Source organism: Lithobates pipiens, unplaced genomic scaffold (assembly GCF_037356315.1).
Source record: "Lithobates pipiens isolate NorthernLeopardFrog02 unplaced genomic scaffold, aLitPip1_a1.2 Scaffold_16, whole genome shotgun sequence".
Taxonomy (NCBI): domain Eukaryota; kingdom Metazoa; phylum Chordata; class Amphibia; order Anura; family Ranidae; genus Lithobates; species Lithobates pipiens.
The window spans coordinates 330,459,646-330,479,086 of NW_027507748.1; the positions used below are offsets into that span (position 1 = coordinate 330,459,646).

The 19,441-nt window shown below is 41.9% G+C and overlaps 1 protein-coding gene across 12 annotated transcripts in view; it reads right to left on the bottom strand.

Moving 5' to 3' along the window:
• The window catches only part of EPB41 (erythrocyte membrane protein band 4.1), a 350,563-nt gene that overhangs the window by 128,094 nt on the left and 203,028 nt on the right, over window positions 1-19,441 (bottom strand). Inside the window, exons 15-17 of one of the 12 annotated variants that reach the window (XM_077481783.1) lie at window positions 17,798-17,857; window positions 17,244-17,285; window positions 1,081-1,143 (exon numbers count right to left, since the gene is read on the bottom strand). The exons of the other annotated variants lie outside the window; for them this stretch is intronic. Coding sequence (XP_077337909.1) covers window positions 1,081-1,143; window positions 17,244-17,285; window positions 17,798-17,857 — 165 coding nt within the window. The remainder of the gene's footprint in view (window positions 1-1,080; window positions 1,144-17,243; window positions 17,286-17,797; window positions 17,858-19,441) is intronic. 12 annotated transcript variants of the gene reach the window in all.

Consider the following 19,441-nt stretch of genomic DNA (forward strand, 5'->3'; position numbering starts at 1 on the left):
ACAAGTCCCTTCCTCTACTAGAATATTCAGTGGATTATGGACAAAGTTTGACACTTTAAATTCACTTAATGGCTAAATCTGCAAGAAACTGCCATATATTTTTTCCTAAAATTCAAGGCATTTAACAGAGAACATGATGTCGTCATAGCTATGAATATTTGCCTATAGCAGAAGCAGCCCTAGATTTGGAAATGCCCATGGTAAATTATTAAGTCCTATTTTATGTAACACAAATATCAGTTAATTTCAAACAACAAGCCTGCATATGTTCTTCCTAACTGAATATCAATACATTTCACACTGGTTCTATTCCATTTGTTTGCATCTTGCAGTTGGAGCTTTGAAAAAAACAAAAAATAAAAAAACTTTTCTATAGAATAGTTCACAAGCTGGAAAGTGGACCTCTCCTTTGTGTTGCATAGGGCTTTAAAGAACAAAATCATGCCCGACTTATTTCAGAAACAGACCACATCTGGCTATCTGACAACACTACAACTAGCCTGAAGGACTAGTGCTTTTGCAAGAATTAGTGCCTGGTTTGAAGTTCATGTTAACTGTTTACCTTAGATAAAATGTTAATAGGTGTATAGGTGTATGATGTCTAATTCAACATGTTTCACCACACAGGCTTTATCCAATATTTATATGTTAAAAGACAAAAGCAGTTTAAAAAGGTATTGCAGCACTGTTAAACTTGCATTCGATTTACAATGGCTTAATTAAAACTGCAATTTCAGACGGCAGAAGCACAAACTGAACTTGGAAATCACTTGTATAAGCACAAAAATGTAACACAAAGCAAGACCAGAAAAGTTTCACGCCACTAAGATAATGTCCCCTGTAAGCATAATCCAGTGATAGAAGCAGCAAGTTCTGCAGACATGAACACGTGTTAAATACTTTGGCGAACATACAACATAATACGTTAAAAAAAGAAGCATGCATGCAAAAAATGAACATGCAGACAAGTGCCTGCAGGTACTTTTGCAGGTACATACACACCAGAAAACAGAACAAAAAAAATGAAGACATTAACGTCCAGACAATACGAGGTTACAGACTGCAAGAATTTATACCAACCTCCAACATTAAATTGCTATGTCTGATATAAATGTTTTCCCCCTCTAGTTTCTTTGCTCTTTTCTGCAAAGTGAAAAAGTAGAAATTCCGTATGAATGGGTAACAGACAATGACGAAAAGCTGAGAAAAGTAAATAGATATTTCTGTGTCATAATTTCTGCATCCCCCCCCCCCCCAAAAGTAAAACCTATCACCTGTAAAATGTCTGTCTACTCCTGAACACTAACTGTCTAGACGTAGCTGTTGATATCCTGTCATATAGACACTACTCCCGGGAAAGTTGGTAAATCCCGGTCTTTAAAGTGCTCCCATAATATATTTTAGGTAGGCATTAGCAAGGGCACAAGGAAAAAATTATTGATGCGTTTCAATTAGTGTAAGATCACTAGTCAAAAAGGCCATATTATTTACATACTTCAGCCCCAGAATATTTGGCTGCTTAATGACCAGGCCATTTTTTTTTTGCGATTCGGTACTGCGTGGCTTTAACTAACAATTGTGTGGTTGTGCAACGCTGTACCCAAACAAAATTTTTATTTTATTTTTTTAAAGCTTTCTTTTGGTGGTATTTGATCGCCTCTGCAGTTTATATTTTTTGTGCTATAAACAAAAGAAGAGCGACAATTTTGAAAAAAAAAACACCTAATACAACAATATCTTTTACTTTTTTCTATAATAAATATCCCACATTTTAGCAAAAAAACTATTTCCTCAGTTTAGGCTATGTATCCTTCTACATTTTTTTTTTTAACTAAAAAAAAAAAAAAAAAAAAATCGCAATAAGCGTATATTGATTGGTTAGCGCAAAAGTTGTAGTGTCTACAAAATAGGGGATAGATTTATGGCAATTTTTATAATTTTTTTTTTTTTTTTTTTTTAGTAGTAATAGCAGCGATCTGATTTTTATCAGGACTGTGACATTATGGCAAACACATCGGACACTTTGACACATTTTTGAAACCATTGACAATTATACAGCGATCAGTGCTATAAAAATGCACTGATTACTGTGTAAATGTCACTGGCAGGGAAGGTGTTAACACTAAGGGGCAATCAAGAGGTTAATTGTGTTCCCTAGTGTGTGTTCTGTGGGGGGGGGGGGGGGGGAGTGGGACTGACTAGGAGACAGAGATCGGTGTTCATACATAGTATGAACACACGATCTGTCACATCTCCCCTAAAAGAATCATGATCTGTGTGTTTACACACACAGATCCCGGTTCTCACTCTATCATGAGAGATCCCGGGAGCCCGGCAGTCATCGAGCCCACAGGGCACTCGCATTGGGGTCAGGCACATGCTGCGGGTGCGCTCCGCCCCTAGTGGCCATAAGGCGAAGCGACGTACTATAACTAAGTAAATCTGCGGCAGATGGTCAGCAAGCGGTTAAAAAGAAAATAAACTCTGGAAGCTGTGCCCAAAAAATGACACGAAGACAAAGCACTAGTCTCCGGTATTGCCCTTGGTCTCCCTACGTTACCGACTTACTATGTCTTGTTCTTCACTTTATCTCTCTGTGGAGGCTGCCGACTTTTTTTTAGCGGCAGGGCTTTTCTACCTCATGTCAGAGCCTCCAGCAATAATATCACCGAATCTCACTCCTAGAGTAGCAGTAAGATGCAGAAGTAGCTTAAATGTCACACTACAAATAAACAGCTATGAGGTTGTAGGCACTGGAGTGCCTAGGCACAGTGGCATACAAGAAAGTGCAGTGTTATTTTTAAGAGCAATACAAGACAAACAGGCACATTTTCAGGGTACTGCTTTGCAAAATAACACTTATAGAAGCGCATTGTAACATGGCAAATCTTCACTTTTTAAATCTACTTTAAAAAGTTGAAAAATGTATGTTGCAATTGAACTGCTTTCAAAAAGCTTTTAATAGGGAGTTAGGCTGGGTTCACACTATTGCATAATTGGATGTGGGGGTTTCTCCACTTCCAGTTTGCGTAACAGGAGATTGTGAACGGCTCTCTATGGAGCCGGTTCACACATCTCCGCATCAGCTTCAGTACGAATTGCACAGGAGTCCTGTGTATCTTTTGCTTCATTTCAGGTCCGAATTCAGCCCAAAATATGGGCTCATATTGGATCTGAAATGGTGAATGGAGATGCACCGGACTCCTGCTGTGAACCACTGCATTCTCATATTAAAAGCCAGCAGTGTGAACCCAGCCTTAAAAGGGGAATGCTCTAATCATTTGAGACAAAAGTAATTAAGAAAACAAAGAAAGAAAAAGGATTTTTGACTTAAATGTAAAATCCTTTAAAGGAATATAGAGTAATTCAGCTACATAGGGTTATGCTGCTGCCTTCAGGAGATTAGACACAAAGCTGCAAGAACAGCATAAACAACAAATCAAGACAATGGGTGCACACCAGTCTTGAGCATTGCCTTAAAGAGTTCCACCCAAGTTCAACTTCCACTTTAAGCACTTCTTGCCCCCTTACATGCCACATTTGGCATGTCATTTTGGGGGGGGGGGGGGGGGGGTGCCTAGTTTTAAGTGGGACTTCCTGCTTCCGACAATGGGCTGCCTAGGCGACTCCTCCTCTCCCCCTAGGCGGCACCTCCCTCTCAGCAATCTTCTGGGACATGTCACAGACTCATGCAACCACAAGAGGTGCCATGGAGAGGAGGGGGAGAGGAGCGAGGCTCCATCGCTGGACCATGGGACAGGTGAGTGTCTGTTTAATAAAAGTCAGCAGCTACACTTTTTTTAGCTGCTGGCTTTTAACAAAAAAATTAAAATAAATCCTAGAACTCTGCTTTAAGCATCAATTATTAAAAAGTTTATAAACTCACAATGGTCATAAAAGCAAGCAAGGATATAATTTGACATAAACCAGTCACTTAACAAATCAAAGATCTGAATGCCTAATAAAAAGACTTGGGTGACACTCCACAGCAGGTACAAGAGCGTTAAGGACGAGGGTATACTGTGAGTGTTGCCCAGGTCTTTTTATTGGACATCCAGGTCTTTGACTTGATAAGGGACTGTGGTTTATGTCACATTTTACACTGGCTGTCATATGACCATTTATTATATTGGCATTCTTTTTATCAATAAACAGTGCTTAAAAGGATGAGTTAACCTTTGGTAACATGTTACATGTTCCACCCGTGTTTTTGGGTTCCAGCTCCTGCACTTTCTCCCGTCTGAAAATACCCTGTGAATGAATAAACTACAAGTACTGTCATCCACCGTGGCAGAGGTACTTGTAGTTTGAATGAACCACAGGCACGCTGATACGCACACCTGTATTTCATTCACACAGCATACAGCTCTGCAATGACAGCCTATACAGAGGTACCGGCAGCGGAGCTGTGAGCAGTGGGTGAAGGAGCCTGACACTGCTGCCACAATTTGCTGATCGCAGGTTCAATGCTTTCCAGGCTCCTGTTTTGAAGAATACTAAATGCAAATCTTATCCTTTAAAATGTAATACACAAGGTTATCATACCCTTTTCTGTTGGTTAAACTATAGATTTCCTCAATCTGAAAAGAGCAGCAAACCCTGAAGTATATCCAGGTACTGAACTGAAGATTCTGGCCATTGAGCCTTTTTTTTCCCCAAGATAGTCTATTCCTTTATGTCCTACATCACTTTAGCACTGAGGTGGTGCTTTTTTTTTCAATTTGTGCAAGAACAGCCCTGGTATTAACATTCCCACGCCAAAACCAGCTCCAGTTTTGGACCAAAGCAATAGTAGGAGGGGATCATAAGAAAAGGGGTTGGGATGCTTGTGCCCTCTAATGTACTTCAAGATAAGGATTTTATGGTAATTCAAAAATCCTATTTATAAATTGTACATATTAGGGAAATGGGATGAGTAATTCAGGTTAATAGGGATGTCAAAAAGCAGTACAACATCACAAACACCAACAGGCCAGGTTAACAGTAGGGAGCTTAATAAAGAACACTTAAAAACCTCATTATCAAGTCCCCAAGTCCAGTCACTAGAATGATGAGCTTTTAAATCCACCCGAAGATAATGGAAGAAGAAGCAAGTTGTGGGCAATAGGGACACTCAGGGAAAAAAAAGAGATTCAGACTTTCTAAAAGAAGCTGCATCAGATTGATAGAATCAAACTACAAGTATCACATCCAGTGGAGGGAAATCTCCTTGAGATGTTGTGGAGCAGGACAAAAAAGATGGAAAAGCAATGTTCTGGTTAAGGGGGGAAAGCAAAGAAAACCACTGTGGGAAGAAAAGACAACCTTGTCTTTGTGTGGGGGCTCTATACAGATTAAGGCTGCCAACTCAAAAACATGCCTTGCAAGATGATGTTAATGAGAAGGCAACCTTGTGAGTGAGAGTAGACAAGGGAAATTTCCCTTATAGGTTCAGATGGTGGTTCTGAAGGACTGAGAACCCTTGGAGACCACGTAAGCAACAACTTGAACAATAGTTTTTACTAAGGAGTAATAGGCAAGCAGTCTTGGAAAAAAAAAAAAAAAAAAAAGCACTAATGCTGTGTACACACGGTCGGACTTTCCAGCAAAAAAAAAAGTCCAACAAAATAATTTACTCGGATATTCCGATCATGTGTGAGCTTCAGCTGACTTTTTTTTTTTGAAAATTCTGACGGACCTAGAAATAGAACATGTTTTTAAATCCGTTCGTCTGTATGCTGTTCCGACGGAACAAAAACGATGCAAGGGCAGCTTTTGGCTACTGAACTTCTTTTCTAGTCCTGTCGTACGTGTTGTACGTCACCCCGTTCTAAACGATCCTTGGGAAAGAAGATCCAGACAGACAATGGTGGAGCGCCCACGGAGAGTCTGTCAAAAGTCTGATAAGGTTTGTGCATGACATCCACCTGGGTTAGTTTAGTGCAATGAGATTACACTGAATGCCCTCCATATCCATCCTGTAGAGCTTGCGAGGAAGGAGTTTTAATGAAGGTAAGGAGCAGATCAGGTTGAACTAACCCCACAGAAACACTGGAGCATCCACTGTGAAAGCTAGAGGGTTACTACACCCAACAGAGCTATCTTGGCCAGTTTGTTGTTGAACTTAGAAGCCAGAAGGTCCACATCTGGGGTCTGAATGCACTCTTCACCCCAAGGTGTTTTGAGACCTCTGTTGCAGGTGGCAGAGACACGGGGAGACATGAAAATGAAGAAATCCACCTGCCAACTTTATGGACCTGGGATGAACACAGCGGACAGGGCTGAAAACATTAAGTTTTGCTCAAACCAGAATCTGATCAGCTTTCCTTTGTGCTGCGATTCTCCCTGACCATTGATGTAAGCCACTGCCATTGCACTGTCCAACTGAATTCTGGTTGGTAGACCTTGCAGTCGAGAGGTCCAGCATTGAAGGAATAACCAAATCACTGAGTTCCAGAATATTGATTGAGAGACCATGTCCCTTCGCATTGAAAGAATGTCCAGGACTCCTCCGCTGCCCAACAGATCAGTCGGAGGAAAGATTTTCCTGGACTCCAGGGCTTATAACACATCAGGCCATGGCAAGCCTAGTTTTGGTGGTCAGATGCTTACAAAAGGTCCCAGCGCCCCATACCACTAAAATTTTGCCTTGCAATGGTCTGGAGTAAAATTTGGCATATGGAACTGTTCTAAAAAAAAAGGTCACAGGACCTTTGTGAAAAGGCAGAGGAGAGGTTCGGTTGGCTCTGGGACTGTAGCATCCGAGCATGGGAGTGGAAAGTTTGGCGCTTTTCCTGTAAAACCCTAAACATACAAGTATTCAGGAGAAGCTTGTTCCAGTGCCAACTTCTGGGGGCTACTGAACCTCTGCAGAGTTTAAACAGTTTGGTGGACATTGACTGACAGTCAGTGCTGACTGTTCCCTACAGTAGGAGGTTGTCCAGATATCCTGTTATAGTGTATAGCTGGAATGGCTTGCTGCCTTTGTGCCTATGACCCACCATATTAAGTATGTAAGTGAGGGATTTCCCACAAGAGGCAATCACAAAACTCTGCGTGATAGGAAGAATAAATACTAGCTGTGACTTTGTTAATATAAGACAGCGGGGGGCCCAAGAGAACATTCTGGAGGATCATTCTGGAGGCTGCAGCCGAGGAAATGGCAAGAAGGCCAATAAGGTCCACACATGCTCTGGAAAATGGCACAAGTATGCTCAGTAACACAAAAGGGATACTGGAACCCAATTTGGCCCACACAAAGTATTGCATCTTGAGCTCCAGAGCTAACCACTAAAAGGGTTCCCAGGAGAAGTAGAGCACACACAACACCCCTGCAAATCCCTGGCTTACCAGGTAGTGGTTCTGAGATACCCTGTGATCCCCTCCATGCATGGCACTCTGCAGGAAGATAGGCAGGAACCAGGAAACATGCCTCATTCTTTGGCATCACAGTGGGCATACTCTGCAATGATTCTTCAGGTACAGGATTCAAACAGAGAGGTGGTGCTAGACCTGTACGGCACTCTGAGGCCAGCCCATACACTGCATTAAAGGTGTCTAGGAAAGTGTCTAAGCAAAGCTAGTGCCCTCAGGATGCATTATACAGACCAGCTCCCTGGCGCAAAGGCTACACAAAGTATCGGCCAACTCTGAGAGCTACAAAACAAGCCCCATTGGCTCTGCAGCAACCAAAGAAGCTTTCTAGAAGAAAAAAATAATCTATTTGATAAAACCAGAAAACGCATCAAAAAGGGTTTATTTTCTCTCTGACGACTACTCTTAGGACACTACCAAAGAAACTAGAGCATGATAACAGTGGAAGAGGTTATACTAGACTGTGCACCAGCACTTTAACACAGGGAGATTATACACATACAGTGGATATTAAAAGTCTACACAACCCTGTTAAAATGTCAGGTTTCTGTGATGTAAAAAATTTGACAAACATAAATAAGTTCAGAACTTTTTCCACCTTTAATGTAATCTATAAACACTGCAACTCAATTGAAAAACTAAAATCTTTTAAGGGGGAGTAAAAATAAAAAAAGTAAGTACACACCCGCCATCATTTAAAGTGCCTCCACTGTCTTTGACATTTTCTTGGTCGCATCCTATAGCAAAAGTCATGGTCTGCAGAGAGCTTTCAAAGCATCACAGGGATCTCATTGTTAAAAGGTATCAGTCAGAAGAAGGGTACAAAATTTTTTTCCAAGGCATTAGATATACCATGGAACACAGTGTAGACAGTCATCAAGTGGCGAAAATATGGCACAACAGTGACATTACCAAGAACTGGACGTCCCTCCAAAATGTATAAAAAGAAGAGAAGAAAACTGGTCAGGGAGGCTGCCAAGAGGCCTACATCAACATTAAAGGAGCTGCAGGAATATCTGGCAAGTACTAGCTGTGTGGTACATGTGACAACAATCTCCTGTGTTCTTCATATGTCTGGGCTATGGGTTAGATTGGCAAGACTGAAGCCTTTTCTTAAGAAAAACATCCAAGCCCGGCTAAACTGTGTGAAAACACAGCTGAAGTCTCCCAAAAGCATGTAGGAAAATGTGTTATGGTCTGATGAAACCAAGGTTGAAGTTTTATGGCCATAATTCCAAAAGATATGTTTGCTGCAAAAACACTTCACATCACCAAAAGAACACCCACAGTGAAGTATGGTGGTGGCAGCATCATGCTTTGGGGTTGTTTTTTCTTCAGCTGGAACAGGGGCCTTAATCAAGGTATAGGGAATTATGAACAGTTCCAAATACCAGTCACAAAACCTTCAGGTTTCTGCTAGAAAGCTGAACATGAAGAGGCACTTCATCTTTCAGCATGACAATGACCCAAAGCATACATCCAAATCAACAAAAGTATGGCTTCACCAGAAGAAGATTAATGTTTTGGAATGGCCCAGCCAGAGCCCAGACCTGAATCCGATTGAAAATCTGTGGGGTTGTCTGAAGAGGGCTGTGCACAGGAGATGCCCTCACAATCTGACAGATTTGGAGTGTTTTTGCACAGAAGAGTGGGCAAATATTGCCAAGTCAAGATGTGATATGCTGATAGACTCATACCCAAAAAGACTGAGTTCTGTAAGAAAATTAAAAGATGCTTCACAAAGTATTCGTTAAACCACTTGACGACCAGCCGCCGCAGTTATACTGCGGCAGGTCTGCTCTCCTATGCAAACCACTGTCCATGTATGGCGGTCCATGCATGTTAAACTGCGGGCGCCCGCTGCGGGCTCGATGTCCACCAGCAACCCGCGATCGCTGTAAACAGGGTGACCCCTGTTCTGACAGGAGACACCTCAGATTTGCCGTTTCCAGTGATCTCTGTCATATCCCTGGCAGCCCATCCCTCCTACAGTTAGAACACACCCAGAGAACACAGTTAACCCCTTGATCAACCCCTAGTGTCCTTTATATATTGATCAGTGCATTTTTATAGCACTGATCAATGTAATAATGTCACTGGTCCTCAAAAAGTGTCACATAGGGTCAGATTTGACCGTCGCAATCCCGCAAAAAAAACGCAGATGACTGCCATTACTAGTAAAAATATAAAAAATAAATAAAAGTCAGTAATTCTATCCCCTATTTTGTAGACGATATAACTTTTGCGCAAACCAATATATGCCATTTGCGATTTTGTTTACCAAAAATATGTAGAAGAATACATATTTTTTACTGGATATGAATGATAGCAAAAAGTAATAAAAAATAGGATTTTTAAAAACAGCTTACCTTTAAAATCCTTTTCTTTGATGTACATCAAGGGACACAGAGTCATAGTAATAACTATGTCGGTTATATCAGTGCATCAGGTGCTGGACACTGGCACGCCCCTTAAGGCGTGAACTTCCCCCATATAACCCGTCCTCAGTTTTGTAGCCAAGCAATCAAAGTGTATAAGAAGGGAGGGACACAGAGTCATAGTAATAAATATGTGGGATGTCCCATAGCAATGGCAACTGAAAGGGGGGGGGGGGGGGGGGGGAGACAGAATCAAGAAAGCAGGAGGCCAGAGGACTCATACTGCAGCCTGCAGTGTATGCTGTGCCCAAAGGCAATACTCTCATGGCCTTTAATATCGATTTGATAAAATCAGATAAACGTCTGCACCGAAGACAAAGTTGCGGTTTTACAGATCTGAGCCATAGAGTCCAGATGATGCACCACCCAAGAAGCACTAATCACCCGGGATGAGTGTGTTCTTAATATGAGAAGGAAGAATTTTCTTCTTTAAGCTGAAGCTTGATCAATCACGTGACAAACCCATTTGAAAAATAGTGGATCTTGACGCTGCCTGTCCATATCTTGGACCCTCTGGCAGTACAAACAAAACCTGTGTTTTGCGAACCTGAGCGGTAGCCTTTACATAGACTCTGATCACTCTTACTACATCAAGAGAATGTAGTGCTTTCTCTTCCCCAGATTAAGGCTTCTGGGGAAAAAGAAGGAAGAATAATATCTTGGTTGGTTTAAATGAAAACCTGTTACCACCTTTGGTAGGAATTCAGGATGAGGACATAAAACCACCACATCCTTATGCATGGTTAAATATGGCTCTTACAAGAGACAGAGCCGTTAGTTCCGATACTCTTCTAGCAGAAGAAATGGCAAGCAGAAAAGATTATCTTTCTTGTCAAAGAACCAAGAGAATTTCTCGTAAGGTTCAAATGGCTGATTTAACAAAGCTGATAAGACCAATTTTAAATCCTAAGAGGTGCCTTGATAGGAGAATAAACCATGTTACCCCCTGAATAAGCTACGCACCAAGAGTGGGAAGCAAGAGGCCATATTAAAAGACATTGACGTGGCCTGGATCTAGCTCTTGATAAAAGTCAAACGCCAGCTTAATTTCAGATCCCATATGCAGGAATCCTGCCTATTCACATACTTTCTGGGGTGCCAACCCCTGGATCCATACCAAGAAACCTATGCCTATCAGATTCTATAGCAAGTGATTCTGGAAGCCGGCTTCCTGGCATTAATCAAAGTAGACACTACTGAAGGAGATCACCCACAATTTTTATAGAGTGGGATTCAACAGTCAAACCTGTTAAACTCCTTGTCCGTAAAGTAGGATGAAATACCGGACCTTGTGCAAGAAGGTCTGGCTATAATGGCAGAGTCCAAAGGACTTCTACTGCCCGCTTTATGATCTCGATAAATTAAGATCTTCTGGGACCCGGCTGGGGCAACCAGAATCACCTCCTTCTGTTCCTGCATCCTGCAGAGAAGGCGCGGAAGTAGCGGAGCTGGAGGAAATGCATAGATCAGTGAAAACTGAACCCCTGGGAAGACTAAAGCATCTGTTCCGCCTGCTAGCAGACCCCTTGTGTGACAAAGATTTCAACCTTATTAACCACTTGGGATCCGCGCTATTGCCAAATGACGGCATTAGCGCGGACCTACTTTTCCGGGACTACGTCTATTGACGTCGTCCCGTGTACGAGCGGCCTGCGCGCCCCCTGAGGGGCGCGCGCGGCGCGCTCTGTGATCGGCGAGTCCATGAGACTCGCCTGATCACCGATCCGTGCAAGGGGTCGATCCCGACCCCTTATCACGTGATCAGCTGTCAGCCAATGACAGCTGATCATGTGATAGAACGGAGCCGGTAATCGGCTATTATTCCTCCTCGCGCTGACAGCGCGAGGAGAAAAAAAAAAGCCGATCACGGCCAGCAATACAAGCGACCACCTGCCCCCTGCCAGTGCCCACCTGCCCCCTGCAGTGCCATCCTGAATAAAAGTAAGTGCCCCCCGTCAGTGCCACCCAGCAGTGCCCATAGTGCCCACAGTGCCACCCAGCAGTGCCCACAATCTGCCTCAAAGGTGCTGCACCCCAGTGCCGCCCATCAGTGCCGCCCATCAGTGCCCAGCAGTCCCATCTATCAGTGGTACCTATCAGTGCCCATCCGTGCCACCCATCTGTGCCACTTATCCGAGCCACCCATCCGTGCCATCTTATCTGTGCCCATCTTTGCCCATCAGTGCCGCCTTATCTGTGCCCATCGGTGCCACCTTATCTGTGCCTATTAGTGCCGCCTTAACTATGCCCATCAGTGCCCACCAGTGCAACCTATCAGTGCCCACCAATGCAGCCTATCAGTGCCCACCAATGCAGCCCATCAGTGCCCACCAATGCAGCCCATCAGTGCCCACCAATGCAGCCCATCAGTGCCCACCAATGCAGCCCATCAGTGCCCACCAATGCAGCCCATCAGTGCCCACCAATGCAGCCCATCATGCCCACCAATGCAGCCCATCAGTGCCAACCAATGCAGCCTATCAGTGCCGCCTAATCAGCGCACTTCAATGAAGGAGAAAAATGACCCGTTTGCAAAATTTTATAACAAACTATTAAAACATGATTTTTTTTTTTTTTTGCATCTTTTTTTGTTTGTTTAGCAAAAAATAAAACTCCGAGCTGTAACTAAATACCACCAAAAGAAAGCTCTATTTGTGGGAAAAAAATTTCATTTGGGTACAGTGTTGTATGACCGCGCAATTGTCATTCAAAGTGCATCAGCGCTGAAAGCTGAAAATTGGTCTGGGACTGAGGGGGGTTTAAGTGCCCAGTAAGCAAGTGGTTAATGAATCTGGACGCAAAATAGGTCCATTTCTGGGGTACCCCATCTGACATATTGCCAGGAAGACGTTGGGGTGAAGAGATCATTCTCCCGGAAATAATTGTTGGCGTCTTAAGTAGCACGCCTGAAATATTAAAATTGCCGATAGGCAAGGAGTGTTGTGTTCTGCCAAAGCTAGAACATTCACCTCTTTATTGGGCTGCACGACTTCTCGTGCCTCCCCTGGTGATCGATATAAGCCACCGCCGTGGCTCTGTCAGACTGAATCCTGTCAGGACAGTTCCGTACAAGATTCTATGGCCAGATGCACTGCCTGAAACTTCCAAAGTTGATAGGCAAGGTCCTCTAACCTGGACAGAATCTTCTTCCAGGGCTGCTCCCCAGCCTAGAAGGCTGGCATCTGTTAACACCTTGCATGATAAAGATTTTCCCTCCTGCTGGATAACAACCACAAATTTAGGACTCTGACCTATGTTGGGAGCCAAGCGTATTGGAAACAAACAAGGCCTGAATCCTCTTTATTCCAGACCGACAGGATGGTGTCTTTGAATAAAACTGCGCATAAGGGATGGCCATGAAGGAGGCCACCATTTCCCCTAAAAATCTCCTGCAGCCGAATGAAGGAATTTTCCTTTGTCCTGATAAGTTGAATTAGTCCTACAATGGAACTGATTCACAACTGGGGTAAGAATACCTTCTTCTGTATGGTATCTATAACCAGCCCCCAATAACCTCCTTGATGGTTTTAAGGAGAATCTTCCTAGGCTGAGAATCCAACCTAGAGATTTCAGATATCTACAGCTGAGATCAGACTCTGGTTTTAGACCTGAGACTGAATGATCTATTAAAAGTAGTTCTAATAGGCTAGGACCGTTATGCCTTGAGCCCTTAACCTGGCTAAAGGAGGTGCAAGAATCTTTCAGAACACTCGTGGTGCTGTGGCTAAGCCGAATGGCAGGTGGGGGAGGTTCAAATGAACCCTCTTAGAGGTAGATACCTCAAGAGCCTGTGCTGCAGGCAACAAAAGGGTTAAGTAAGGGAGTAGACAAACACCTGACTTATGCGGCTACTCCCTCCCTGTTAGGATCCTCCGAAGAGGAAATAATAAGTATCTTCCAATATTTGGCAAGATCTACCTGATCCCCAGCCTCCTGCACCTCAACAAAAGGGCCCAGAGGACTAGATGGGAATCTGCTATGTTTAGTCCTACTATGGAGAGACATAGCAATAATCTTTTAAATGGTAGAAGAAAAAACCTGTTTGTATGAAATACACAGGAACAGAAGTGTTCTACCCTTGACGGCCGTATTTTTCTTTTTACCTCTCAGGGGAGGAAGATATTCTTTTGGAAGGGTTTTTAGTTTGTTGTATACCATTAACCCCTTTGAACCCTTAGAGGAGTTCCTGGTCCCTTTGTCACTCATAGCTTACAGTACAAAGCAGAGGCAGTACCAGCAAAAGAATGTTACACTTGCTAGGCTATAGTACAGTATAAAAGCTGCAATTAGTGCTAGCTATACAGTACAATGTTGTCAACAAAAGGGGGATGCCTGTGACACCAAACCTGACCAGCAACAACTCTGCTCTGTCCCTCCACCGCAGACTGCAGATTTTCCTGTATAGCTTAAATTACTTCCTCTGGCAAGGGCGGGGGGGGTGGGGGGGGGGGGGGGGGGAGGGACGCGTTATTTGATCACCTCTGCATTTTTTTTCTGTGCTATAAACAGAAAACAAGCAACAATTTTTGGAAAAAAACAATATTTATTTTCTTACATCAGGGGACACAGAGTCATAGTAATAACTATGGGTTATATCGGCGTATCAGGTGCTGGACACTGGCACACCCCTTAAGGCGTGAACTTCCCCCATATAACCCCTCCCATTACTGGGAGTCCTCCATTTTTTTCGCCAGTGTCCAAGGTGTTGGGCACGTGTAAGGATGTGTTGTACTGAGCACCACGGGCAGTAATCCTTTGATGAGAGCCAGCCATCATGACTGGATCCATTCTGATGTCTCTGTAATGGACTAAATGAATGGTACCCGGGCCTCGTCATCCAAAGGCACAAGGTTTTGCTTGTGAATGCTTTTAAAGCTGGGCCCTGGGATCCAGTACTTTTTGGTAGTAAAGCCAATAAAAGTTTACTGGCAGGGTCTTCTCGCAGGTTCAGGATTGAAAGAAGAAAAAGCTCTATTTGTGGGGGGAAAAAAGGACATAAATTGTTTGGTTACAACCTCGCATGACAGCGCAATTATCAGTTAAAATTACGCAGTGCCATATTTCAAAAAATGGCCTGGTCAGGAAGTGAGTAAAACCTTCTGGCTGAAGTGGTTAAGGGTGTGCATACGGTACCTATGCAACCATATTATTTTAGTATTATTTTATTTAGTTTTTTTTATTTTTACTTCCCTCCACCTAAAAGATTTCAGTTGGAAAAAAAGGTGGAAAAAATTCTGAAATGATTCATCTTTGTCTAATTTTTTTTACATCACAGAAACCTGACATTTTAACAGGGGTATGTAGACTTTTTATATCCATTGCATGTATCTGCACCAATTGTTTTAATAGTCACTAAATTAACTTATGTATTGTATTACTGATTTGATATCTCCTTTCTTTGCTGCAGTCATGATCCTGGTATTAATTTTTACAGCCAGCAACCTGCTTTCAGGCAAAAGTGATCCGAGTGGCTCTACAGCCGCCCATTCGCTTTTTTCAGGGCTTGGACCCCCCCACCATTCCTGGACTCTCCCCATTCCATCAGGGAGCCCATAACCGCTGCAAGTTTTCAGATCAGCTGAGCACAGAGGAGAAAGAGGAACATCTGTTACAGGTCCTCCTCTGTGACAAATGACCTTGCAAGCAATGAAGATTTAGTCACTTCTAGTTTCAGTTCTTTGTTTACTGGAGGTTATCGGTCAGTGAGGCAGCCGATCAAATAGATCTGTGTTTGATGAGCTGCCTTAAAGGGTAGAGGAGGAATCAGGAGTCTAATAGACTCCTGATCTCTTAATAAAGAGTACCTGCCATTGCCTCAGCTATCACAAGGGATGTTCATCCCTTGTGATAGCAATAAAGTTGAATTAAAAAAAAAAAAAAATTAAAAAAGGGGAAACAAACATATAAAAAGCAGCACCCCCGTCCCACCATGCTCACGCTCAAAATGCAAGCACGCACAGAGGCCCACCATGCATGCAAAAGAATGTAAATAGTGACAGAGGTATCACCTGCAAATGTCAGAGTGAGAGTGGCACAGCTCACGTTTAACTTTAAACTAAAATCCTTTACAGGTTGTCAAAGTTTCACCTATGGAGATTTTTTTTAGCCACCATAGTTTGTTTACAGGTGTGAGAAATTTTAAAATTTTTACATGTTTGCTATCCATTTACTTGCTGTAACAATCTTTTATATTTTATTAACTAAAAAATTGGGTATTATAGTGTGTGTGTGTGTTAACCAAAATACATTACGTTTATTCTTTTCTGAAAATTTGCATTTGCAACAGCTGAGCAAATATTGTGCAACATAAAAAATTGCAACAAACGACATTTTATTCCCCAGGGCCTCTGCTTTCAGAAAATATATAATGCAGATTTTTACATGTATATGAAAATTTGAAAAATTGCTCTGGGCAGCAAATAGTTAAAGTAAAAGGAAAGCTTTCAATATGCAGACTGCAACTTACTAAATGATAAAAAAAAAAAAAAAATTGTAACAACATTTAAAGTGGTTAAGGCTCTTTTTTTTTTTTTACATTCATGCATTCTTCTGTGTGCAGCTCCCCCCTCCTTCTGTCAGACACCCCTGGTCAAAAAGCATGGAAATCCCCCTCAGTGGAGACAAAGACGGCAATAAAAAATAGTCAAGAGTTTTGTCTTCTCAAATCTACCCCAAACTAAAAAATCTTGGTTAACTTAGGCTTTAATTATATTCAGAAAGTAGCTGCTGAGAGGTTAAAAAAAATAACTAAAAAATAATACAAAAGTAAATATATCTGCCCTTTTCATTATAAAATTTCAATAGCATGATTGGCCACAGCAAACCAATTGTTAGACACATTTCACTGTTCAGACACTTAAGCGATGACAAATAAAATGTAATGAGTTGTTTGCATTCTCTTAAGCACTGGCAACAGAAATAGCAAGTGCAAGAAGAGCATATTCTACTTAGTCATGATCATGATGTACAGTATAAGCGTGTATAAAAAGCCACACACGTGAATGAAAGAACTGATGAGAATTACTGTAAGGTATAGGGAGACAGTAAACTACATTTTGACTCATTTATCATATGCAATAAGCAATTCACTCCAGAATTTCTTAGTTTCCTCAATTGTTATCACTGGAAAAAAAAAAATCTGCAATTCCTGAACCTGACAAAAAAGACGAATCATAATTCCAGAACAATGCTATCAGTTCTGGAATTATGACATGACCTGTGGCAAACCATATTTAAAAATATTTTTTTTTTTACGTATAGCCACTGGTGAGGCTACAAACTCCTCAATTGTAAAAGTACCCTCACAAAGAAAATGTTTGTATTTAGGAGTCTTCTATATATTTGGCCTCCTTTGTTCTTGCTTTTTTGTGAGTGGACTGCACATAAAAATGTAGCTTCTATCTCCCTTGTATGGTACTAGGTGACAAATATTGCTGAACAAACACTGCTAACCTTCCTCATGCGAATTATGTCATCCTCTTTTTCAGAAGGCTGCTGTCAGGTTGTAAAAGGAAATTAAAAGACAAACAAAAATAGGTATTAATTTAAAAACAAATAACTTACAGAATGGCAGTGAAAAATTGCAACAAATCTTCGATTAACATGCAGGATTATCAGTGGGAACAGACATGCATTGCACTTCAAACCAGGGGATATCATATTAGGTTGACTTTATTGTCTGGTCATTTTTGTGCAAACTGTGATCTGTGCATGTCTGCATAAAACCGCTTCTGTAAAATATTTCAAAATCCCATTAGGCAAGGGAAAGCACCACACACTAAGGTTTGCTTCTGCTGAGTGAAAACATGTGAATCACACACTGTATCAGTTATTTTTTTAGAAATGTGTTGATTCTGGTCCACCATGGTCCTTCTAATACAAAACAAATTACCTTGGATTATCCTATGCATTTTGGATTAAACTTTCTATGTAGTTCTAAGCGGTCAATCCAGACCAAATCTAGATGACTTGTCACAGTAGATGCAAACAATACATTTATAACCAACCTGCACTTGTTCTCCATTAACAGTTGGTGAGGGAGGACCCTGTGGGGATCTCTTTACATCCTAAATGGGGGGGGAAACAAATACTCGATTACAAACCATGGTAAAGTTTCCACCCTGTTGGACACTGTTCAGTACTCTTTAGGAAAGTGACAACCTTTTAACAGAGCTACAGAACAGGTTTTCACCACATAATGAGAATAATAATAGCTCCTAATAGGAACCTGTGATGTGGGAAACAGTAGCTGCCATGCATTTAAAAGCACAGGCTTCAGGACCATCTTCTTGCTTCTGGCTTCACCAGTTAATGAATCACTAACCTGGAACAAGCATGAAGACATTGAAGTCTGAACTTAATTTCACAATCTTGTTCCAATTCAGTGACCTAGTAGGCAATTAAATGGACAGTCCCAAAGTCTGTACCTTTGAAAATAAATAAAAGGTAACTTTTCAATCCTCACAGATTCCCTTTATAAGTGCACAATAAATGGCTTCTGTTACTGCATATGGGCCCTTTTATCACTTTTATTTACCATGGCTCTATTTTTTTTCACAATATGAGTTTTTTCCACTAGCTATTATACATTTGGAATGTCAACGTAGTTGACTAGTATGTTTATTTTTAAAAAGGGCAACTAAAGGGTCAATGCTCACCTGTCCAACGGGCCCTCACAGGTGCGGACATCTTCTTCTGAGTGCCGATCTGCAGGCCTCTTCACTAGCCAGCACGTAATGCACAGGAGCTACAGTAGTCATCCTAGAATTTCAAGACTGGCCCTTACCTGCCTGCTCACAAACAGAGCAGCTGTCTCTTCTGCAATTAAAGCCTACCTGCTTGCTCTTTTGCTGTTTCCATGTTTTAAAGTTTTTTTTGTTTTGTTTTTTTAAGAATAGTGTTAAACAGAATACCTTCTGTCTGGAAGCACAGAAACAGAACTCCTAAAACAATATCAGTGTGGCTAATGAGAAAGCACAACAGTTAGCTAGAGAAGAGGAGAGTTCCACAGTGAAAATGTTGCAACTACACTAAAATAAGCTGTCAACCTACCCAAAGTCTTCCTCAATATCCTACCTCTCCTAAAACTGGGAAACAAAGTGGTATCTTTAGGAAGGATAGGGAGGTGAGCTTGTTTATGGTGTCCTGCTTTCTTGTACAGGATGGAAGAGCACCCCCCAAACCATCACTAATAGAAGATGATTTTCAAAGAAACTAGGATATACAGAATTATTTCTTTTTAAACGTACCTTAAAAATGTTCAAGTAATAAACAAAGGAGAGTAGTATGTTACCTACACAAGGCAATTTAAAGCGGATCTCCAGGTTTCTGGTGACTTTAAATAGTTAATTTGGACCAAGCTGATCTAAGTGAACTATTTCCTTCACTAGGTGCGGCATTGGCTCTAAACATTGTAAGTATTGTATGTAGCTTAAGCTACACACATTACACAGTGCTGGGTTCCGGCATGAGATAGACTTCCCTCTTGCACCCGAAACAAAACAGTCAGTGTGAGTGACAATCTGATAGACATTCACAGGCAACTTTGTATTCTGTGAATGAATACAAAGCTTCCTCTGATTGGCCAAGTTGGAGAGTTGTCTTCAGCTTGCCTCTCCGCCTCAGCCAAACAGATGTAATACCTGCAATAA